The sequence below is a fragment of the Peromyscus eremicus genome, chromosome 4 (genome assembly GCF_949786415.1).
Source record: "Peromyscus eremicus chromosome 4, PerEre_H2_v1, whole genome shotgun sequence".
Taxonomy (NCBI): Eukaryota; Metazoa; Chordata; class Mammalia; order Rodentia; family Cricetidae; genus Peromyscus; species Peromyscus eremicus.
Window position 1 is genome coordinate 149,454,928 of NC_081419.1, and position 24,823 is coordinate 149,479,750.

At 44.3% G+C, this 24,823-nt stretch overlaps 1 protein-coding gene across 1 annotated transcript in view; it reads left to right on the top strand.

The window, feature by feature from the left end:
* The window catches only part of Cdh26 (cadherin 26), a 52,769-nt gene that overhangs the window by 507 nt on the left and 27,439 nt on the right, over positions 1-24,823 (top strand). Inside the window, exons 2-6 of the mRNA XM_059258987.1 lie at positions 12,864-12,968; positions 14,699-14,860; positions 21,864-22,011; positions 23,688-23,854; positions 24,381-24,509. Coding sequence (XP_059114970.1) covers positions 12,864-12,968; positions 14,699-14,860; positions 21,864-22,011; positions 23,688-23,854; positions 24,381-24,509 — 711 coding nt within the window. The remainder of the gene's footprint in view (positions 1-12,863; positions 12,969-14,698; positions 14,861-21,863; positions 22,012-23,687; positions 23,855-24,380; positions 24,510-24,823) is intronic.

Below are 24,823 nucleotides of genomic sequence, written 5' to 3' on the forward strand. Positions count from 1 at the left end.
CAGTCTGTGTTACATGAGGTTGTTGGGTGTTACCTGCTGGGCTTCCTTTCTGTTAGTGGGGAGAGAAAACTGTGTCTTCTTTTTTAAAAAACTTAATGTTTTAAGTTAGCATAGGAAGAGACTGGTTTCATCATGGCATGTTCATGTGTGCTCTGTTCTTACTCATCCCTGGCTCCCCTTCTACAATCTCTCCCTCCCTCTACACAAGCCTCCTTCTGATTTCACGTCACCCGTATCCTAGTGCCCCTCCCAAGTTCGCTTCACACTCTAATTGAATCACACATACCAGAGACAGAGACACCATACACAAGCAGACAGACAACTCCCCACACACACACACATACACACAGAGAGAAAGAGAGAGACGGACACCACTCTTGAGCACGCGCACGCACGCGCGCGCGCGCGCACACACACACACACACTCACACACACACACACACACAGAACACAGACACACACAGAGATGAGCCAGCAGCTCTAGTTGGGAGTACACACTCTGGGGTCTGTGTGTACATTTAGATGCTTAAGTAATAACCAAGGCCAGTCACTTCCAGAGGGGGTCTGGTCTAAGTTGACGTTGATCCTCAGTTCAGTCCAAGTCCACCTCATCCTCGAGGTTTGAAAACCAGAGTTTAGGTTGATTGTTCTAGCAGTGCAGCTGGTGGTCAGGACTTCAAACAAAAACAAAAGCCTTGATATTGTGTTTTCTTTACTTGCCAATAAAGCTAAAACGTATGCTTCACTGACTTGGTGGGCATGGCCATGAGGGAGGGGACTCCACGGACGCCTCCTGATTGGCCAGTGGTGTCTCCAGCACTCTGTGTTCCCAACCACTGAGGAAGTGGGCTACGTTCATTCAATCTCTAGTTAGATGTCTGCTGGGCCAGACACTTGGATGGACACTGAACACAACACCAAACACAGTAGGGGTTCTGTCTTGGCAAACTCACACTCCAGCAGAGCCCCATTTTTGAAAGTGGATGCCTTGCCTGGTACCAGTTGCTTGGAGTTAGGAGAATTACCTTGGTTATATTTCGCCATGTCAAGAGTCGAGCTTTTAATCAGTGCATTCATCTCATCTATGTTTTTTCATAGAACCCTGTTTTATTACCCCATGTTAGCCTGGATTTGAGTATATTGCAAATAAAATCCCATCTCTACCCTTCCCTCACACCTGCACCTACCCTCAACTAGTCTCTCAAGGAAATGGCAATATCCCCTCTCTGTTGTGTTAGCACAGTGCCCGAGTGGTTAATTAACCTCCATGGCAAGTAAGGATGGCAGGAAAGTGGGATCCTCCTGTGGATTATACCTCAGCGTTTGTCTGAAGGGGTTTAGCGGACTCCAGGGAATTAGGATAACTTAGAGGCAGGGGGTTCTGAGGAATCAGGAGTTTTAGCAATGACAATGCAGGGCCTTTCCCTTGGTGAAGAACTATATGTTCAGGAGGTGCAGGACTGGCTGGGGGAAAAGTGCAACCCCTCCATGCCTTCAAGATTCTTCCAAATTCTGTTTGCAAGTATCTTGGACAGGCATACTCACCCCATGCCTAATCCCCACACCAACAACCAGTGCTGCTCTGCTGGGGAGGTGTGTGCGTACTGGATTCCCTCTGAGACCCCACCACCCAGCTCTGCTATTCTTTTTTTTTAAAGCTCTGAGAATTTCATATGCATTTTTGATCATATTCATCCTTCCTCCACTCTTCCTATATCTACCTCCTCTTCTCTAGCCCCCAGATCTGTGTACAAAAAAAAAAAAAGAGAGAAAGAATTTGTGCTGTCCAAATATTCTTGGATGTGTGGCCTCCCACTGGGTATGGTCAACTTACCAGGGTCTACACGCTTATAAAAAACTGACTTCCCATCTCCAGTGGCTAACAGTTAACAATAGTTCCATGACTCTGACATGAAGCCAAATGACAAAGTCAAAACTATGTTCTGTAGGCTTGTGACTTTGTTCCACACTCAGTGTCACCCAGTGACAAGCTGTCCTCCTGGTTGGTCATTTCTAGTCCCAAGAGCCCAAGAAACCTCAGGTTGGCCTGGGAAGGATTCAAAGGCCAGAGATGAGAGAATTTTTCAAAGAATAAAACTAGACTAGGAGGAAATCTTCTTGTCCTGTGGTTGGGACTGTCTTTAAAATTCTGAAAAATATGATCTTTAAACATCATAAAGCTAGAGAGATAGCTGTCAGTTAAGTACCTGCCACGGAAGCATGAGGACCTGAGTTCAGATCTTTAGTTCCTACATAAACAGTCAGGTGTGGAGGTACATGTCTGGGAAGGCAAACACAGATCCCTGGGGCTTGCTGGCTGCCAGCCTTGCCTAACGGTTGATCTGGTTCAGATCAATGAGGTAGAAAGCAATTGAGAAAGACATCTGATGTTGACCTGTGTCTTCCACATGGACATACATGTGTACCTACATGAATGCATACACATAATAATAATAATAATAATAATAATAATAATAATAATAATAATAGCATTGCTAACAACTATGCTCTGCCCACTGAAGTCATTGGGGCTTCACCCAGGAACACGAGAGTTGGGGTGCTGTAGAAGTGTGTGCTAGGGCTGTCAGAGGTGAACCTGAGGCAGGCTATGTGGGGAAAGAGCAGCCAGATTCCATCCTAACAACAGTGGCTTCCTAGTGGGACTTTCTGCTACCATATAATGAGAACCATTTTATCAAATGATCACACAGCTTTAACACAGAGAGTGGGTTGGAAAAGCATGTACTACAAGCTGGGTATCTTGAACTAAGAGAAACATGTGGTCATCATTCTGGAGGCCTGGTGTCTGCAATTGCACAGAGAGCAGGACCACGGTCCCTCTGGTAGAATTATTCAGAGCCTCTTCCTAGTTTCTCTGGCTGTTGCTAACAAGGCCCGCAGCCACATCAGTCTAGTCTCTGCCCATGTCATTGCCAGCCTTCTTCCTGGGTGTCTGCTTCCTCTTCCTGTCACTGATCAGGGCACACTTGGAACTCTTCATTGCAACTTGATGAAACCTGAAGTTTCCTGTTCACAGGTACTAGGGCTAGGACTTCTGCCTCCATGTTTAGGGGTACCATTCAAGTCCCAGCAGAGGGATAAGAAGGGACATGAGTGTAGCATAAATCTTAAGAGTTCTTATTAATAAAATCAAACCTGAGGCCAGGTATTGGGGTGAACGCTGGAAGATCAGAGAAGTAGAACAATCCACAGCCACCTCACCTCACCGTTCCTCAGCTGATCCTGTTTCCTCAGACTGGATGCCTCTGAGTCCTCATCCAGAATGAATCTCAGCTGAACTGCTGTTCAAAAGCCTGAAAGCTTAATCAGCCAAATTCTTCTAGTTTCTGGTCTTCATGCCTTATATACCTTTCTGCTTTCTACCACCACTCCCTGGTATTAAAGGCGTGTGTCACCATGCCTGGCTGTTTCCAATGTGGCCTTGAACTCACAGAGATCGAGAGGGATTTCTACCTCTGGAATGCTAGGATTAAAGGTGTGAGTGCCACCATTTTCTAGCCTTTGTATCTAGTGGCTGTTCTGTCTCTGACCCCAGATAATTTTATTAGGGTGCACAATATTTTGGGGAACACAATACCACCATACATGAGGGAGAGAAGGGACAGGAGTAGTCATTCCAGAGGATGTTCCAGTGTCTCTCATAGAAATGTGGGGACCATCATTCCTGGAGGTGGGCACAGAGGGCTGGAAGGCCCAAGGAAGCCTGGGAATGAAAATAAGGTTGGCTGTGGAGCTGAGCAAGGGGAAGACCTGGAGAGTGAACCAGTGACCATGTTTTGTTGAATTACAGAGTCCTGAAGAAGGGATGCTTTGTGAGAAAATGAGGTAAAAGGGTCAGTTTGGGCTAAGTTGAGTCTAAATTGACAGGAGGAAATAAAGGTTGCCTGGAGGCTTCCGTAGGAAAAGGCAAATACTTGGCCCTTCCTGTTTGAAGCATTTTTTTTTACATATATTGTTTGTTTCAGGTATGTGTGTGTGTGTGTGTGTGTGTGTGTGGTGTGTATGCACATGTGATCAGGCCTGTGCATGCCTAGGCATGTATGTGGAGTTAGAGGATAACTTTCAGGGATGTGTTCTCTCCTTCTACCACGTGGGTGCTAGGGGTCAAGCGTAGGTCATCAGGCTTGGACCTTTACCTGCTGAGCAATCTCACTGGCCTCCTTTAACACTTTAAAAAATTAAATAGTAAAGAGCTGATACATTAAAATCATAAATTTGTACTTACAGGGTGTCGTATAATGATTCTATTGCTGTGTCCATTGCAGAATGGTCAGATCAGGAGGAACATCCATCACCTCAATCCGTTATTGTTCTTTATCATTCTTAATGGTGAAAACATCCAATATCCTTTCTTCTACTGTCGGGAGCACGAAGGTCCTTGCACCCACAGATCTCCAGGGAAACCAGGAATGCTAAGCACACAGGAAAAGATGTAAAACCTGTTCTTCCATCCAGAAAGCTGGAAATTGTAGGTGATTAATAGCCTGGTGGTCTATATAATCTGTTGGGCCAGGCATATCAAGCTCCCACACCCAGGACCAGAGGTGGCTAATAACCCAAATGGCCTCTACACTATCTGTATTACCAAATAATGGTGGCAGAAACTTCTCTAGGCCCTTAAGCTAATACAGGTAGTCTATCTCTAGATCTCATCTTTTTGGAAGAAATGACATGTACCCTGAGTTGAGTCTCAATGTTATTATACTTCCTTGCTCACTGGAGATTGTATTACACAAGGAAATCTTTTTTCCAAATTATATTGTGTTTAGATTTACTGACAATAAACTGCCTGGCATCAGATTCCCTAAAGTTTGATCCAGGTTGAGGAAGTCAGTCTAAACAGAGCCTCTTCACAGTTCATTTCCGGGCCTGTCACGACACCTGCAGGGTCTCTCTTATTCTAGCTTTCTTAAATGGTCTTCAGTGCTTTGTATACACTACACATCAAAAGCACTGATGGGCACTACTGTGAGGAGTCCACATACACAATAGTATGCGATTATGTGTTATCACAGAGATGAGACTCAGACTCAGGGAGGTTAAACCATTTGCCTGTTGAAGAAAGGGACAGGGTTTGGACTCAAGCCTGGGCCCATAAGGCTATGCTTCAGGGTTCCTCAGGACTGTCTTCACTGTGCAAGGTGGCCATCAGTAGCTACAGGTGGCAACCTAACCTCCATTTAAGTCTGATCTAAGATTCAATCCCATAGGTGCATGATCTACCTTTCAAGTATTCAGTGAGGTCTACAGGGCCAGTGACTGCCACACTGTAAAGTGCCGGCCAGAACACCTCATCCTCAGGGTGTCTTGGACTTTGAGTCTAGAGCCCAGCAGCTAGGTACAGGTGGAAGGCCAAGGAATCTGTACAGAAATATCCCATGGGAATTTAAAATGCTGATTTCTAGGACCTCAAATCCTCCTTGAGTTGGAATTGTACATTTGAAATTTTAAATATCTGGACTTGGGTTGGTAGAGTGCTTTCCTAGCACCCACAAAGCCAAAAGTTCAATCCCCAGTACCATATAAACTGGGCATGATGGTCTTAGTCAGGGTTTTTATTGCTGCTACCAAACTCTGACCAAAAAGCAAGTTGGGGAGGAAAGTTTTTATTAGGCTTATGCTTCCATATATTACTGTTCATTCCTGAGGGAAATCAGGACAGGAACTCAAACAGGGCAGGAACATAGAGGAGTGCTGCTTACTGGCTTGCTCCTCATAGCTTGCTCAGCCTGCTTTCTTATAGAACTCAGGACCACCTGCACAGGGATGGCACCACCCACCATGGGCTGGACCCTCCCACATTAATCACTAACTGAGAAAATACCTTACAGCTGGATCTAATGGAGGCATTTCTTCAACTGAGGCTCCTTTCTCTCATGACTCTAGCTTGTGTCAAGTTGACACACAAAACCAGCCAGTGCAATGGTCAACATTCTAGTTAATCCCTAGAATTGTGTAGGGAGATAGGAGGATTAGAAGTTTGAGGCCATCTTCGGCTATGTAGCAAGATTGAGCCAGGTTAGGCTGTATGAGACTCTGTCAAAAGGAAAGGAAGGAAGGAAGGAAGGAAGGAAGGAAGGAAGGAAGGAAGGAAGGAAGGAAGGAAGGAAGGAAGGGAGAGACAAAGAGATAGAAATAGGGACAGAGAGAGAGAGAGAGAGAGAGAGAGAGAGAGAGAGAGAGAGAGAGATTAATTGATTTATTTCAATCATTTCCAGAAAGAATATTTCCTATTTAGGGTCTTAGTTCTTTCTTCCTTCCTTTGTTTCTTTCTTTCTTCCTGAAAATTTTTGTTTCAAAAGATATCATGGCTCCCCCGACCAGGTAAGCCTGAAGGACACTGGTGACCTGGCCCAAGTCCAGTCCCATCTGTGAAAGGGCATGTAGGGTGGGGGCTGTGGAGCTTGCCTGCCTGCCACTCTGATAAAATAGCCTGGGTAGACTGCAACTGGGGAAGCCAGCTTGGGGATGGTTCTATCAGCATGGAGAGCATTATGCAAATTGCTGTGAGTGGTGTCCTTTTTGGAGGAACTGCCTCAATTGTCCCGAATGGAGGTGTAATAGGCACTCTTACAGAGTCATTTCAGCAGCAGGGGACAATTGTGAGTCTCCCTGCATCATGCAGATGAGCTGTTCTGCACAAAGAGAAGAGAAAATCAACAGGAGCTGCTCTGTGGATTTCAGGTACCTCTCTGGCCAAGCATAAAACTTCCACGCTTTAACTCTCTTGGAAGATCCAGTTGGCTTTCCCTGCCTGTTGGCTGGGCCCATTTGTGCTGTTAGGACAAAATGAATCTACACAGCTAGAGAGTGAACAATTACTTGAAGACTCCATCTTAGACTAAGGGACTTGAGAGAGAAAGGAGACTTCACACAGTCTTTGCCAATGCCCTAAAGCCTGGAACAGAAGCAAAATCAATTTCTGCATTCATTTACAAGAAATGAAATTTCTTCTTTAATTTTTTTAAGATCATTTTTATTTTCTGTATATGGGTGTTTTGCCTGGATGTCCGTGTACCACATGTGCCTGGTGCTGATGTCGGTCAGGAGGAGCTGTTGGATTCCCTGTAACTGGAGTTACAGATGATTGTGAGCCACCACGTGGATGCTGTGAATAGAAATCAGGTCCTCCTCTGTAAGAGCAGCCAGTGCTCATAACTGCCGAGCCCCCATCTCTCCAGCCCCTAAGCTGTGTATTTAATATACTGGTTTAAAGCTTAGGAAGTCAAAGACTTTGAAAATCCTTTCTTTGGGACTAGAGGCAGGGTGCACTCACCACCTACATGCTTTCTGGGTATACATGAGGACTTGAATTCCACATAGTGCACACCTGTCATCCCAGGGCTAGGGAACAAGAGGCAGGAGGATTCCTGTTCTTCACATACATATGCTGTAGAATATTATTTTAAGATGTGCTACATTTGTTTATGCTGTGGAACATTTGTTTAATGGGGCAAAGATGTGTTACATTCTTTTATGTTGCATTTCTTTAACTCTGTGAGGCTGTGTTACTGTGCCTGTCTAAAACCTGATGGTCTAATAAAGAGCTGAATGGCCAATAGCTAGGCAGGAGAAAGGATAGGCATTGTGGCAGGCAGAGAGAATATATATAGAAGGAGAGATCTGAGAGAGGAGAGATCTAGGAGCAAAAAGAGGAGGAGGAGGACTCTAGGGACCAGCCAACCAGCTACACAGCCAGCCACAGAGTAAGAAGTAAAGAAAGGTAAATAGAATAGAGAAAGATAAAAGCCCAGAGGCAAAAGGTAGATGGGATAATTTAAGTTGAGAAAAGCTGACAAAAAAACAAGTCAAGCTAAGGCCAGGCATTCATAAGAAAGAATAAGACTTCATGTGATTTATTTGGGAGCTGGGTGGCAGGCCCCCCAAAAGAGCAAAGAGTAAAAAAAAAAATCAACATATATTGCCATGAATATATACATATGATGCACAAACAACTCTTTTCCTTTAGGTAAATAGATAGAAATAGAAATATAGTCTGTGGCAGGAAAAATGCCATTGTTATCAGAAGCTCAATCCTAATTAGTCTTTTTTTTTTTTTTTTTTTTTTTTGGTTTTTCAAGACAAGGTTTCTCTGTGCAGCTTTGCGCCTTTCCTGGAACTTACTTTGTAGACCAGGCTAGCCTCGAACTCACAGAGATCCACCTGTCTCTGCCTCCCGAGTGCTGGGATTAAAGGTGTGCACCACCACCAGCTGGCTCAATCCTAATTAGTCTTAACAATAAAAACCAGGAATCAGATATCGAGGGTGAAAGCTGAAAGATCAGAGAAGCAGAGCAGCAGCCACTAGAAACTTCTAAACTCTATGAATCCTCAGACTGAATGGTGGACTGAGATCCTGTTTCCACATCCCTAGTGCTGGGATTAAATGCATGTACCACCACCACCTGGCTCTGTTTCTCTTTTATACTGGTTCAATCTTGTGTAGTCCAGGGTGCCTTTGAACTCCTGATCTTCCTGCTTCCTCTTCCCAAGTGCTGGGATTAAAGGTGTGTGCCACCACTGCCTGGCCTCTATGGTTAACTAGTGGCTAGCTCCGAGCTCTGACCCCCAGGCAAGCTTTATTTGTCAGAACACAAACAAAATATCATAAAACAAAACAAAATAACAACAATTATCTTTGACATAAAATGACCCAGTAATATCACATACCACCTTGAAGGTAGCCGACCACAAATGGGCATATGTAGAGTGTGTCTTTATTTCCTGTGAAACTTCAAAGCCACTGTGTCACCACATAATCCTGAATTAAGATAGATCCCACGTGTGCTACGTGGCCACACTTGGTGGCCTGGTGGGATCTGGGTTCACTGACTGTGATGATCGTGACTTAGGATCAAGTCCTAGAGTCTCAGATTGTATGAGTTACATTTACTGATAACATGTTGGAAATGAAAACTGACAAATCTTAACCATGTTTAATTCACTAAAGAGAACAATAACCCCATCACACATGAAGATGAATAACAGAGTTTTACTTAAAATAACTATATTTTTCAATTCTGCCTAATGAGAAAAGCGGTGCTGTTTGTACTTTGTGCTTTGTCATTTGAATGTCTGGCTTAGCGGAAGACAGCTGGGTTCTGCTGCATTTGTGTTTAATCGGTTGTGAACGCTGTTCAGTGGAAGGATGTGCAGAGATTCTGGCCTCCCACATGCTTGCATTCGGAATGATCTGAGTACTTTCAATAGGGAATTCTGGGTTTTCTCTTTTGAGACTACACCCGAACTTGACAGTGAAAGCGTCCCAACCGTTCCCTCCGATATGAAATCTGAATATAATTGAATAAGCTTTCATCACTGCCCTAACTTCCCCAGGGGAACAGAAATGCCTTCATCTTGGACAAAATGGTGGCAACATCCAAACAACTAATTCGGACCAAGCCCAGCTCAGTGAGTCTGTGAACTTACTGGAGTCCCTCACAGGAACAAAGTGGGTGAGGGATTGTCCACAGGAGCATGGGTGACTCTTGGGCAGCTGTATCACCAATAAGCCCCACTCTAACATGAGTGACAGCCCATTAAAGCTGTATTACTGATGTTCCCTGCAGAACTTTTAGTAAGCACCACAGATGTGTCCTCTGCTCTGGCCCCTTCGGCCATGACCTGCTTCTATACCCTCAAGCCTAGGTGCATCTTTTGAGTTTTATAATTGTGTGTATGTGTGCATATGCATGTGATAAACACCAAGGCCTGTACAGCAAGCGCCTTTACATTCTGAGCCATCTCACTGGCCCGTCAAAATACCTTTTATGAGAATTCACCAATTGTTAAATTTTTGTCCCATTTGCTTTATCATATGTTCACACTTTCTCTGATTCTATCTCAAATAAACACACACTTTAGTTTACTGTTAGCTTTGGACTCCATTGCAGGACTTGTCTTTTTGTGTTTCTGTGGTCTTGCACATGGATTTTTTTGGTGAGGGAGTGGGGAGGGGTTGGGGGGGGCAAAGCTTTTGGAATACAGTCACACACTAGGAATTCCCAGTGAAAATGCAAAGTTCTATTATTTTACCAATTATTGTAAATTAAGGAACAGGAGAGGACACAGAAAAGCCCCGTTAAGTCCCATAGCCAGCTGACATTTGGTGTTGACTCCTACACACGCATGTCAGGCTTTGTGCTGACCCTGGCCAGTTGAGGTTAGCGCTGTCTCCTTCAGTGGCAGAACATGGGGTGGTTCAGGGTTGAGCCTCCCTTCCGTTGGTAATGACACACCAGAGTCCTTTGGTTCACTTCCCTGTGATTAGGGACAAGGTGATCATAAATTGAGATGCAATGAACAAGACATCATAGCGCCTGACACTAAGCCCAGGCCTGGGATGTAGCTCAGCAGTACAGAGCTTGCCTAGAACCCAGGAGGAGGCTCTGGGTTCCATCCCTAGAACCATGAACCAAAAATCTAACTGCAGAAGTTCTTTCCGGGTATTTGTGCTACTTCATGCATTTGCTGTAGGACACTACTAAGGACATTCATTAATGACACTAATTAGTGTCATTTTTGCTTTTAAGACCAGAGTCATTAACAGCTTCCAATAAGAAGCTGATGGTTATGATCACACTGGTGGGACTGGAAAGTCAGTCCTAATGAAAGAGGACAGTGAGGCCTTCATGTCTAACCAATATGTGAGAAGCCGGGAAGAGCAGAAACCAGCTAACGGTGCAAGCCTGCAGGCTTGTCCTCACTGCTTCCTTGTTTATTAGATGAAGTTGTGCCAGGCCTGATCCCTTTAGGCTTTAGTGTGGGCAGACTGACACTCACCACCATGAACTCTACTTACCATCTCATACTAACCGAGAACCTGTAATGTTTTTATTTCTATCCATTCACTTTATAAGTAAGTCATTTTAAAAATTAATTTTATGACAAATAAAATGAATGTGAGAAAAGTTAATACGGCCAGAATCCATCTTGACAGAAGCAGATGGTAGCTGTGGAATGGACATAAGGAGAAACAAACCATGGGGTTGCATTCTGTCTAGATTCCCTCTCCCGGCAAATACCTGATGCCAGAGTCTAAATCTAAGACTGTCTGAGTTCAGTTCACTTTCTTGGAGAGATGTGGCAAGTGTCTCCTTAACCAGCCAGGGCATCAGTGATAGAACAAGGAAATGACTCTACCCAAGTGTCTCCTTAACCAGCTAGGGCATCAATGATAGAACGAGGAAATGGCTCTACCCAAGTCTCGCTGTGAACCAGTTAGGGCATCAGTGATAGAACGAGGAAATGGCTCTACCCAAGTCTCGCCGTGAACCAGTTAGCTCATTGGGTTTATGGACAGGAAGTATATGATCCACAAATGGCTGCATCACATCCTCCTACCCCAGCATGGATAACAACTTCTCCAGAGCAACAAAGGTAGAGTTGCCTCAGTTAAACTTCTCCCCTCTAAAGCAGTGGTTCTCAACCTTCCTAATGCTGTGACCCTCTAATACAGTTAGTTCCTTGTGTTGTCATGACCTCTAACCATAAAATTATCTTGTTGCCACTTCATAACTAATTTTGTTACTGTTATGAATCATAATGTAAATTTTTTTTGAGATAGAAGTTTGTCAAAGGGGTTGTAACTCACAGGTTGAGAACCACTGTCCTAAAAGCTATAGCTCCTCCAAAGACTGTGTTCAGCTAGGGCACAATTGGGGGGAATGACAGGAAAGTGGGGCTGGAATCTCAGGTGAGGTCTGAAGACTCTCCAGGCCTGATCTTTTTGAGAGTCTCTTCTATGTATCCAGAACTGTTCTTATTAAGATGGTCCTGGCTATTAGTTTTTGAAGATCAAATTCCCCAACATTAGTATGTGTGTGTGTGTGTGTGTGTGTGTGTGTGTGTGTGTGTGTGTGTGTGTGTTTATATTGTGTGACACTATTCCTGGGGTGACAAGAAGAAATGTCTATGCAGCCCAAATAGGGAACCAACATCAGGCATCCCAAAGTAATGATACCACCAACGTCCAACTTGGTGAACCAATGAGTTTATTGGAGTTACTTTCAAGAGTATAGGTTAAGAGTACTTATAAACAGGATGACTCAAAGGCAGCTGTCATTGAAAGCCCACCCAGCATGGGTGATGGCTCATGAAAGTTAGAGCCCTGAAGCTCACTGTAAAACTTACAGGAAGCTCAATTAGTTGAAAGGTCCCTCTACTTAGCACTCCTTTCTGCTTATATAACCCTGAAATCAGGAAGGGACCTTATGTATCCTGTAAGTTTCAAGGATTTCCTGAGACTTATGAGTTGTTTATTTCCTGAGTTTAATGAGTTTCCTTCCAGGATGGAATGGTTCAATTCGGAGGCTGTGTCTGTGTATGTGTCTGTATATGTGTGTGTGTGTGTGTATGTGTGTGTGTGTGTGTGTGTGTGTGTGTGTGTGTGTGTGTGTTTGTTAAAAGGGAGACTAGTAGACATTAAAATTAAAAGCCTGTTGGCACAAATTGGAAACTTTCTTGTCAGTGATTTCAGGAAAACTGAGAGACTAATGAAGGGAATGACTTTCTCTTCATTAGGCTATTGGCTTATTGTTGTAGGCCACACATTCATATCTGGTAGACAATGGTCTTTAATGCCACGAATGCATAACTCCTAAAGCTATCTCACAAACCTTTTGAAATCAGTGGGTAGCTTGTGCCTCACTCTTAGGAATGACAGCAGCTGTTAAAAGGACAGACACTTGCAATGGCCAAGCTCAGGTGGTTGCTCTGGGTGTGAGAGACAGAATACTCATGCTGAGTCAGCTCTGTGCCCAGCTATAAAGTTCAGATGCCACAGATGGAGTCTGCTAGCCTCACCACCATCTTCACTGACATTGTCATCCTGTGCCCTGTAGGGACAGAGCCACCAGGCTCTACGGCGATCTAAGAGAAGATGGGTTCTCACCACCTTGGAACTGGAAGAGGAAGACCCAGGGCCCTTTCCCAAACTTGTTGGGGAGGTAAGGACATCCTCTGACCTCTGGGAACAGCATGTCCCTTCTGGACAGAAGAGTGGGTCTTGAAAGGATTCCTGCTGGCATTTTTATTGATTATCTCTTTAGGGAAAGATCCCAGGGTCACACCACTTATTTTAGAAAGGGCTTTGACAGCTGCCTTGCTGTGTGCCTGCCTGACTTATGGCCAGGCAGTGAAGACGAGCAGGCAGGACACTGAGCTGGGACTCTGATGACTGATTTCTAGGGACCATCTGAGTGTGTACCTTTGGGCTGGTGGCTTCTCCCTGTAACTGTAATGAGAATAACTCTAACATGCAGGTCTGCTTCACTGGTACCATGCATTTATTATTATTATTTTTTCATTCTTGACTATATGGGGAGATTATTTAAAGGCCCACATTGCTATAGGGTATGGTAGTACACACCTGTACAATTCTATTACTTGGAGTGAAGGCAAGATGGCTCAGTGCATAAAGATGCTTGCTGCCAAGCCTGACAACCTGAATTTGATCCCCAGGACCTAGGTAGATGAAAGAGAGAATTAGCTTCTGGTAGTTGTCCTCTGATCTCCACTGGCATGTGTACACACACACACACACACATACACACATACACACACACAAACACACACACTCACTCACAAATGATGATGATGATGATGATATAGTAATTTATTTTAAAAAGAATAAGAATCAACCAAGGGCTGCTCATAACTTCTCTCCAAGAAAGTTAGGTGTGGCCTTTCTTTCTCTTTCTCTCAAGAGAAAGCCCACATTAACAAATTGGTATGTGTTCTTCCAGACATTTTGATGCAGATTTGGGAATGTGAATGTGTATTAAAGGACCAAGATCACAGAGCACGTACCATTCTGTGACTCAATATTCTCATTTAAGGGTGTGGCTGCCAGACTTTCCTGGCAGGACACATCCTCAACCTTCTTGAGGGCAACTGTGTCTGAGGCCATGGAATGGGCATCCCAGTGTGTGGTTTTTTCTAATCTCATAAACATCTGTGCTATTTCCAGTTTCTCTATTCCAGTCCAATATGCAACCCATATCTTTATTTCATTTTTTTAAAAAAGAATTATTTTTATTTTAATTGTGTGTGTGTGTGTGTGCGCGCGCGTGCGCGTGCGTGCGCACGTGCATGCACCCCCATATGGATGCATGAGTGCATTCATGCATAAGAATGTAGATGTCTGTGAATGCCAGAGGAACAGACTCTCCCTGGAACTGGAGTTACATCTGGTTGTGAGCCTCCTGAAATGGGTGCTCTGGTCTTCTGCAAGAACAGAAGAGTAAGCACTCTTAATCACTGAGCTAGCTCTCCAGTCACAGATTTTATTTTTATTATTTGAAATGACACATGTCTATGTGTTCTTGTACAGGTTTGTGTGCATGAGTGCATTTGTCTACAGAGGCCAGAGATATCAGATCTCCCGGAGCTAGAGTTACAGGCAGTTGCGAGTTGTATGGGAACTGGAAAGCAAACTCTTGTTTTCTGGAAGAACAGTGAACTCTCTTAACCATGGAGCCCCCTCTCCAGCCTCTGCCCAATCTCTTTGCTCCTACATCTCTGCTGAGCCCTCCTGCTTTCTTAGCACAACCCCTCAGAAGCATGGTGGCTTGCTTAGACTCCTGAAAGATGCCTCGGTTCTTAGCCCTGATTTTTGAAGATCACCATGGTTTATTAGCAGGTTCTTTTAATTTTTTTCTATTTTCCTCCTTTCCAGCTGTTCAATAATATGTCAAATAATGTGTCACTGATATACTTAATCAGAGGACCTGGTGTGGATGAATTTCCAGAGATCGGTTTATTCTCTATAGAAGATCAACAAAATGGAAAAATATATGTTCACCGCTCTGTCGATCGAGAAGTAACGCCATCTTTTATGGTATCTAAAATGGATATGGTCTAAGCTTGTATTTAGTACAAAACTTTGTGAGATACTGAACTGATAAGCACTTGTTGGCTAACTCTGTTGGAATCTGGGAAATTAGTACATTTTTCCGGTGTGGCAGGTTTGGGAGGTATGTGTTGGACAAAGCTAACTTTAGAGTCAGCTTTAGAGTTTAATAATACAGTGGGAGTGAGGTGCCACTGTCAAGCTTTCTGACCACTGTCCCAACAGGACTGAGAGATTGGAAGTCATTTGGGGATGGGGCCACAGAGCACCTGTAAAATGCTGTGGTTTGGTTTCTGGTGGCTAACCTTTGGAGTGTGGAGAGCAGCCACACACAGACCCCAGCAGTTGCCTGGTAGCTGCTGCGGGAGTGGGGAGGGTTTGCTGACCAGTTATCAAGGTCCAAGGTCCATGTGTACTCAGTGATCATATCACTCCATGGCCTTCCTTGCAGTTGAAATTCAGGTTCCAAACCAGGAAAGAAAATCACAAAGAAAAGAGCCTCAAGTCACAGGGTGGTGTATCATGTTCCAGCCTCCCCTGGCTGTGTAGATTGTCATCCTTTGTTCCTGTGGATGTGTGGGAGCAAGGTTTGGCTGTCAGTTAACCCCTTCAGGGTGGGAATATGATGTTTACTATCTGAGAAAGCAATTTATGAAGCATTCCCCCAGCAGCCCCAAAATATTTATACACACAACAAAATACAAGCCTTAAAGTCACCAGAAAGCTCTCACTCATTTTATTTATTATTTATTTATTTATTTATTTATTTTTTCTTCTTCTTTTTTTTTTTTTTTTTGAGACAGGGTTTCTCTGTGTAGCTTTGCACCTTTCCTAAAATTCACGCTGTAGCCCAGGTTGGCCTCGAACTCACAGAGATTCACCTGCCTCTGCCTCCGAGTGCTGGGATTTAAGGCGTGCACCACCACTGCCCGGCTCTGACTCATTTTTAAAGACACAAGAATACTCTCTAAACTAAATTCCACAAAATTCAAAGTTGAACCTGTGGTTCTTTTCTAACCCTATGACCTCTGACCTCTCTAGCCTCCCCGTCTTCAGGGAAAAATATAAGAGGGATGCTGAAGGACCTGCTAAGTTCTTAATAAACAAATCGACCACCCAAGGATCATGGGGAAATGCAGATTCTGGGTTGGGGAGGTGGCTCAGTGGATAAAGCACTGGCTGCCTGAACATGAGGACCCGAGTTTGATTCCCAGGACCATGTAAAAAGCTGAAAGTCAAGTGCACCTGTAACATCAGAGCTGGGGACACAGACAGGAGGGTCCCTAGGGCTTGCTGTCCAGCCGATATAGCAAAATTGATGAGCTCCTGGTAAATGAGAGATGCTCTTTCAAAAAAAAATATTGTGGAGAGATTGAGGCAAACAGTTGATGTAGGCCTCCAGCTTCCACACACAGGTGCACATACACATGAACATACACATGCAGATTGTTTCATTCATTCAGATGAGACCAGACAGTCTGTATCTCTAATGAGCCCTGAAGTGATGCTGGGCCTACTGTTCTGGGCTGCTGTGCTGAGAGGCATGGTCCTGTGTATAGCAGCAGCAGCAGCAGCAGCAGCAGCAGCAGCAGCAGCTTCAGCAGCAGGAGCTTCTATAAGACTGAACCAAACAGTATGGTTGTTGCTTGCTTTAAATGTTTTGAATGACAGGTCATAGGTTCGATAGGATGTTTGGTGCCCGAAAGGCTGCTAACACAGAACCCCATCCCTAGGAGCTTTTTTTGAAACTTGGGATTGGGATGGATAAACTGTGTGTACTGGTTGGTTTTGTGTGTCAAGCTAGAGTCATCAGAGAGGAAGGAGCCTCAGTTGAAGAAATTCTTCCTTGAGATCCAGGCGTAAGGCATTTTCTCAATTAGTAATCAATGGGGAAGGGCCCAGCCCATGGTGGGTAGTGCCATACCTGGGCAGATGGTCCTGGGTTCTATAAGAAAGAAGGCCTAGTAAGCCATGTGAAGCAAGCAGTAAGCTTCTCCCTTCCATGGTCTCTGCATCAGCTCCTGCCTCCAGGGTCCAGCCCTGTTTGAGTTCCTGTTCTGACTTCCTCCAATGATGGACTATGATCTGGAAGTGTAAGCCAAATAAACCCTTTCCTCCCTAACTTGCTTTTTGCATGGTGTTTGGTCACAGCAATAGAAACCCTAACTAAGACACTGTGAAAGTCATAGATAGTTCCCAGGCACCATTTAGAACAAAACAGTGTAACATGTTAGACACTCTTCCAAAGGGATATGCATCTCACTGGCAGCAGGGTGGGTGGTGGGTGAGATATCCACTAGAGCAGACCACGTGGACACAGGCTCAAGCCAATAGGAAGTCTTGGTTAGCCAGCCAGCGACTACACTGGGTGTTTGGGACCCGAGTGCAATCCCTAGCCTTTCAGGATGGGCTTTTAAGCACAAAACCACATCCTGGGTTGACACAACTCATTTAGCAAGAACAGTTAGCCAGAAGTGGAACTACAGAAGCCAAAGCGCAAGGTTAGTGCATTCAGGGCTTTCCCAGAACTGTGGACTTTGATGGATTAAGTCTTTGTTCTGCTTTGGCAGGTGGTGCTGCCTGTGTGCTGGGTTCCAGGGCCTGAATGGTAGTTCCATCATGGTGTCAGTTGTACAGAGGTCTGGAGCCTGTTATACCATCAAGGTCACATTTGTCTTTTTACATTTACTGTGTGTGTGTGTGTGTGTGTGTGTGTGTGTGTGTGTGTGTGTGTTTCCATGTGTGTTCCTGTGCATGTGGAGGTTGGGTGGCTTCCTCTACTACTCTCCACCTTATTTTTGAGGCAGGGTCTCCCACTGAATCCAAATTCACCTATTTTCTAGACTGACTGTGCAGCTAGCTAGGAGGGCTGCTTATCTGCACATCTTCAAGGCTGGGATACAGAGGCATGCTACTATGACAGGCTTTTTCATGGGTCCTGGAGATCCCAACTCTTTTTACATGGTAGATATTTTACTATCTAAGCCATTTCCCCAGCTCCCTACAATGGTCCTTTATATAGAATTATGTAAATATTTATATAAATATGCAAATGCTATTAAAAATCAAGCCACCCGCCCCTCTCATTCGACTATAAACTTTCACAAGGGAAAACACAGGTGGAGATTCTGAGCTGGCGCCCACCCATCACCCTCTATTCCATGACTCCAATTCACTTCCTCATTAATGTCAATTCTGCTTTCCAGAATTTGTGCATTTGTGTTTGATTTTAAAGTCCATCTCTCCCATCAGAATGTAGGTTATAAGAGATGAGAGACCCTAGCCTCCCTCATAACCATCTCTCCAGTGTGAAGAGCAGGGCTCTTCAAATAGTGGTGTCTCAGATAAGTACATTGGGTGATAGGTGAGCTACCAGGCTGGTAAAATCAAGTCCTCTTTTCAGGGTCCAGGAATCTAATCACACCCCCGAAAAAGATGGGCTTGACTGTCAATCTGTGGCAGCTGTGATTGTGTTCTCATTAAGTCCTTGCGATGCAACCAAGTTAAGATGAGGTCATACTGGACCAGGATTGGCCAATGTCCTAATAAGAAGGATATTTGGACACAGAAGAGAGTGAACACTTGGAGTTAACTACGAGGAGGTAGAGGCAGAGACTTGAGTGATGTGGGCATCCATAAGGCCTGGTATCCTCAGGCTTAGCAGTGGCCAGCAGCCACATGAAGAGAAGCCTGAGCATGCTCCAAAGGGCCTCCCAACACACAGCAGTGCAGTCCCAGCCTCCTGAGCCTGAGGACAAATCCCACTGCAATGGTGAGAATATCACCCTCAGGGGCCAGAAGCACATTAGGTGGAGATCACCAGGCGTGGAAAGTGGCATAAGCCATGTGTTGCCTGGCACATTTTACTCTGACCAGCTGCTTCTCTGTGCAAATGCTAACGGTTGGTTTTGAGATGCTGGAAAGACAGGGCAGCACTACAAACCAAGCAAACACATCAAGGCTGCAAAGAGAAACTCCAGAAGCAAGCCATTCCCAATGCAGCCCTAGGGGTTCTCTAAGATTAGACAAAGCATGCAGAGTTTGTGTTTGGAGGTGTGGAGGGGGTGGACTAGCTTGTTAATGTTATAAAACCAAAAGAAATCTGTAAAAATCTGCTGAGAATTGCAATATGATTTATGATAGATTCACACAGAGAAACATGTCTTCTTCCCTCTGTGTAGGAATCTTCTCTATTTATTTTAAATATTCTCAGTTTCATAGGACACAAGTGCCCATTCCAGCCCATCCTTTTACATTTTTTCAAATAATTGTGTACTGACCATCTCTGCACCGGCACTCTGACCCACTTCTAAGTCATGCGTGTAACTCGTTTCCCACTGTGCCTCCGGCGTCTAAGAGGCTTCCGTCTGCTACTTTGGGTGTGAAGCTATAGCTCTTGTGCGTGTAATTACAAATGGCCATATGGCAGTCCGTCATGCAAGTGCTGCATGGTTTGTTTATCCAAGGGTGTAAATCTCCAGGCTATAACAAAAGGCTGAAAACCATTCCAAGTACAGAAAGCAGGGGTGGTATTTCCTTTCTGCGTTGTGACTGAGTCCCCTGGAATTTCTTAGCATCTTGCCAATGAATAAACAGCACTCACGGTCCTCAGGCATCTGTCAGAACTAAAGGTCTCAGATGTAGCTTTTAGGATAATAAATGGAATATGAAATAATAAACACAAAACAAACACACGGTTCTTGTTTAAGTGGGAGGATTATGGTTGGCCCAGTTTGAGAGCGAGGAGTCAGGGTGATTAAGGAGTGGGGCTGCCAGCACCGCAATGAATTATGGAGGACGAGGGAGCAACAGTGTGGGAGAGAGCCAATTTGCTTGTGAAAACTTTAAAAATGTATGCTAGAGTCCCTGAAGCGGAGTAGCTCAGGAGTAGGAGCCCTGCAGCATCCATCAGCCTTACTGGAAGGGAAAGCTGACCCTGGGGAGACTGAGGCTGCCCATGCTGGTTCTGAGATGCCTGGTGAGAAGTGAAGGCTAGACCCATGCTTCAGGCTCTGCCTGTCTGGCTGGGGTCTGGGTTCCTCTACCTCTTCCAAGTGTTGAATAGCCAATCACTCTCTGATACAGAGGGAACAGGTGCTCCCTAGAGCTTCTGCCAGGATGTGAGGGGTCCATCTGCTCGTGTACCCCCTGATCTTCTTTAAGGAACTTATTTTTCTTAATACCCCTAGCAGGACCCTGTGCCTGCAGCCGAGGTCCTGCTGGGGAGTGCTCCTGTGCTTCAGAGCACCTCCACTGCAGCTCATGGGCATCATGTTCCTTTTGCTGCCAATGAATTCCTGCAGGCCCTCTGCAGGCTCTGGCCCCATAGCCCGCCAGCCTTCAGCAGATCAAACCCTGGCATCCAGGGGCAAGGGAGACACAGCAGTGAAGCAGGTTGCAGTCACTTTAAAATATAACTGTATCTCTCTCAACACGTAAGCAGATCAATAGCTCGAACTATTATCACTCAACTTTTATTTTATAAATAATGGCATAATTTGAGTTACCTGGTCATTGTTGCCTTATTTTAATATTGTAATTAAGAACACCTTGTAATTGGTGGGTTGTGCTTTTTGTAACATTTTCAGACTTGTGAAAGAACAGAGCAGCAAGTGGCATGAGTTCCCCGAGCTCCCACTGCAGCATCTTGCCCTGGTGTGGTATATTTCGGTTGTAACTGGTGAGCCAGGGTTTTACGTCATTACCAACCAAAGGCCATTGCTTGCCTGGTCTCTGTCCAGGTGTGCTCTTGATGTTTCCATTGCATGGGCTGATAATGGTGCTCCCATCACAGCCTCCTGTAGAGTAGCTTACCTGCTCTAAAATCTCCTGTGCTCCACCCGCTTACCTCTCCCTTATTGAGAACCACAGTCTTTTCATTATCTCCACAAATTTGTCATTTCCAGACTCTTATGGAGCTACACTCCTGTAGTGTATAGCTCTTTTAAATACTTTCTTTATAAAAAAAATTATGGGCACACATATGTGTGCATGTGTTTGTACACATGTTTCACATGTGGGTGTATGTGTATACACATGCATGTGCACATATGTGCATGTGTGTGTATATACGTGCGTGCATGCATGCGTGCATGTGTGCGTGTGTGCGTGCGTGCGTGCGTGCGTGCGTGTGTGTGTGTGTGTGTGTGTGTGTGTTCTGGTTTCATTTCTGATGCAGTGACAAAATACCCTGACAAGAAGCAACTTTGGGGAGAAAGGGTTTATGTCTTTCTCATAAATGTAAGATCTGTAGTAATGTCTTTCCTTTCGTTTCTGATCTTGATACCTGTTTTCACCCTTGTCCTCTCTTTGTGCCATCCCACTCATCAACTTTTCTAGAGCATTGTTAATTTAATCAGGCATTTAAAGAACTGCTGTCTAGCTCCGTGACAGCTGTTTGATGGTTTCCACTTCATTGATAATCTTCTCTGATGTTTGTTATTTCCTCCTTTCTATCCAGGTTAATTTGCTTAGCTTTTCCAAACGTTCTCAGTATACAAGCTTAACTTACTAGTTTGATGCCTCTAGGAAGGGAGGACTCCTGGACATGCTGGAGAGGTGTGGCCATTCCTCTTCACTACATCAGTGAGGACAGTGATCCTCTATTAACCTGACTTGTCAACAACTGTGCTGGTTCCTCTGGGCATCTTTTTCTCCAAAGCCTACACCCAACTACTATTCTCAAGGCCCCATAATTGTCTCCTTGTCTTCCTTTCTCAAGACAACACCAATAATCTGTAGAAACAGCTCAGCATCATCTTGCTTGGGTCTATCCAAATGGAGAAACCAAATTTGACCTTGATAACAACTGAAGGGTTTCCCCCAAACCTACACATAGCTGGTCTGCCTAGCTCAGTCCCTGGGGCAACATGGTCCATGGTGCTGAAGCAATTCTTTGGGTCTACACCACACATCTTTGCATTAACAGTTCTTTGATGGGTGCCCTTGGGTGTATATATCCGCGCTGTTTACAGAGTTCTCTGCTTCCCAGGTTTACTTTGATGCTGTGGATCGGTCCACGGGGAGAGTTGTGGATGAATCCCTGATTTTCAACATTAGAATTAGAGATGTGAATGATCATGCACCCCAGTTTCCCGAGAAGGAATTTAACATCAGTGTGAAAGAGAACCAAGCTGCAGGTGTGTTGGGTGTGTTCTACTGTGTGAGTACTCCTGTCTTTGCTCTGTATGGCTCCCTCTTCCTTCCTGCTTTGATATCGATGAGGACTTTGATCCGGATAACTCAGGGAGACTTCTCACTGCTCACATAAAAGGTTGCAGGCCCAGCATCTCTGCAGGCTTTGCTCTCTATCTGCTTCATTTTGCGTTGGCCGTGGAAGGATGTGGAAATGGTGCCATCTGGAAGAGATGGTGTGTAAATGTAGCCTAACAACAAAGCCACACCTAGAGGGGCAGAGAGAGCTGTAGAAGGCTCACCAGAGGCTCTGTAAGTGTCTCATCTTCAGAAAGACAGAGAGATGACATCTGGTCTTTGGGTTTCAAAAACTAAATCTCTACATGCCAAACTAATTTTCCTAGACAGAGAATCTATTTTTAATAACAAAAGCAGTGTTTAATATTATAAAATAGTCTTTGAAAAATTCTAAGAACTAAAGCTATGGAAATAGAAAGCATTTTCAGAAGTTTGTAAAGTTTTAGTATTTTTTCTTTGCATTTTATAAGCATGTTTACACTTAATTTGTGTTATGTATGTTCATGCACTGTCAGGTTTTATATATGAGTGTAAATACATATTTACATATGTACTTTTTATGATAGCAGAAAATGTACATGAATTACTACTTAAACATTTATAGATACTGGTTATCTCTTTCTATATGTGTATGTTTCCTCTTTTAAAAGGCTGTGATGGGTCAGTGAGATGGCTCAGCTGCTAAAGCCCAGTACTCCAAGGTCTATCCTGGAACTCGTACAAAGGTAGATGGAGAAAACTGACTCCACAGAGCTGGTCTTTGACCTCCACACTTGCTCTGTGGCATGCATGCCCCCATCATACAGACATGTAGTAATAACATACCTGCTTTACCTACAACACTTCCCTGAACACCTTGTATACTAGATCTTTTGTGGACAAGTTTTGAGGTATCTCCTTGGTCTTCAATTGCTGAGTGTTTTGCTGGTGCCTTTTAAAGTATTTTTGTAAGCTGTTTGAGGAACATATTTGAAGTAGCTTATGCTGCTGTCAGGCGGCACTCACGATGCATGAGCTCAGGGGAGAAGAGTGACTGGTTCACATGGGCCTGGGGATTGAAGTGGGTCAAATCTTCATTCAACAGCAGCACACAAGAGCGTGCCAAGTGTTGTCTGTGTATCTTCCCTGTTGTGGCTGAACATTTTCATACATTTCTCAGCCTTTTCTTTTTCTTTTTTTTTTAAATCAATAGTTTCTTTGTTTGGTCCATTTTCTGATAATGTGTTTGTCATTTTCTTCCTGATCACAGCTTGCTCCTTCTATGTGAAGAACACATACTTGCCACATGTATGTTAAATGTATTAACTCAGTTTATTATTTACTTTTAAATTTTGTCTACGTTTTTATACATTTAAAAACTTCATGTATCAGTTGTGCCCCGTACTCTTCTGCAAGAGCAATCACGATTACAAAGCTCTTCGAAGTTTACTCTTAGTTAAAATCCACCTTTATTTTATATAGTGTGTCTGTATGCTGATTTCTCACTTAAATATCTTATTCATTCTGGTGTGTGTCCTGATGTCATTTGCTAAGACTCTTCCCTCTTTCTACCTTGGCAAACTACCTTTAGCCAGCAATAACGTTCTTAAAAACTTCTTTCTAGGTCAATCTGTCTTTCAGTTGTTAACAGTCGATTTGGATCAAGGAAACACTCCAAATTCTCAAGTCCTTTATTTCCTCGTTTCTCAAACACCATTACTGAGAGAAAGTGGCTTTCGGATTGATCTCATCAGTGGGGAAGTACGACTCTCAGGATGCTTAAATTATGAGGTTATGTGGATTTTATTATTTTAAAATCACCAGGGCTGGTGAGCTAACTGTCAGCAGAGTGCATGCTGTACTCACAGGAACACCTTCGTTCCAGCCCCAGAACCCACGTAAACCCAGTGCTGTGGAAGGGTACCTATTGTCCCAGAGCCACAGAGGCAGAGAAAGGCACATCACTAAGGCTTCCTGACCAGCCATGCTAGCCAAATTGGTGAGCTTCAAGCTCTATGAGAGACTTGTAATCAAAAATGAAGGTGGACAATGCCTGAAGAACAACACCAAGGTTGACCTCTGGCATACACACCACACATACCACACACCACACACACACACACACACACACACACACACACACACACACACACACAGAGTGTTGTTTATGCCTGAGCCCCAGGCTAAGGTCTACATTTGAGTTGGGAGTCTTCCTTGGTTAAACCTTGCTATGGAAATTGCTAGAAGGAAATGTCCTTGTTAATGTTTCCCTCTCCTGTGTGTGTGGGGCTTGACGTTCCTTTTCCTTCCCATGTAGACTGCTCCTTGGTTTACTCTGATAATCAGAGCGACGGATTGTGGAGAGCCATCCCTGTCATCCACAACCACCATTCATGTCAGTGTGGAAGATGGCAACAATCACATGCCTACGTTTACGGAAGACCATGTAAGGCACAGGCTGCCTGAATTCTAAGCCCACTCACAAATAGTCCCCAAATCCTAAACTTAGGTACTTCTACTTGGTCATAAGTAAGATACATCCAATTCTCCAAAGTGACCTAAACTGGAACTGGGAAGCCCACCTGGGTCTAGAGAGATAGCCCAATATGTTAAATACTCGCTCTCCATGTGTGAAGACCTGAGTTTGACACCCACCACTCATAAAACTCTGGTCTTGGTAGTGTCTACTGAGGCCAGGCAGGAAGATCCATGGGGTCCATTGGCAGCCATCCTTGCCTAACTGGTGAGTCCTAGATCTCC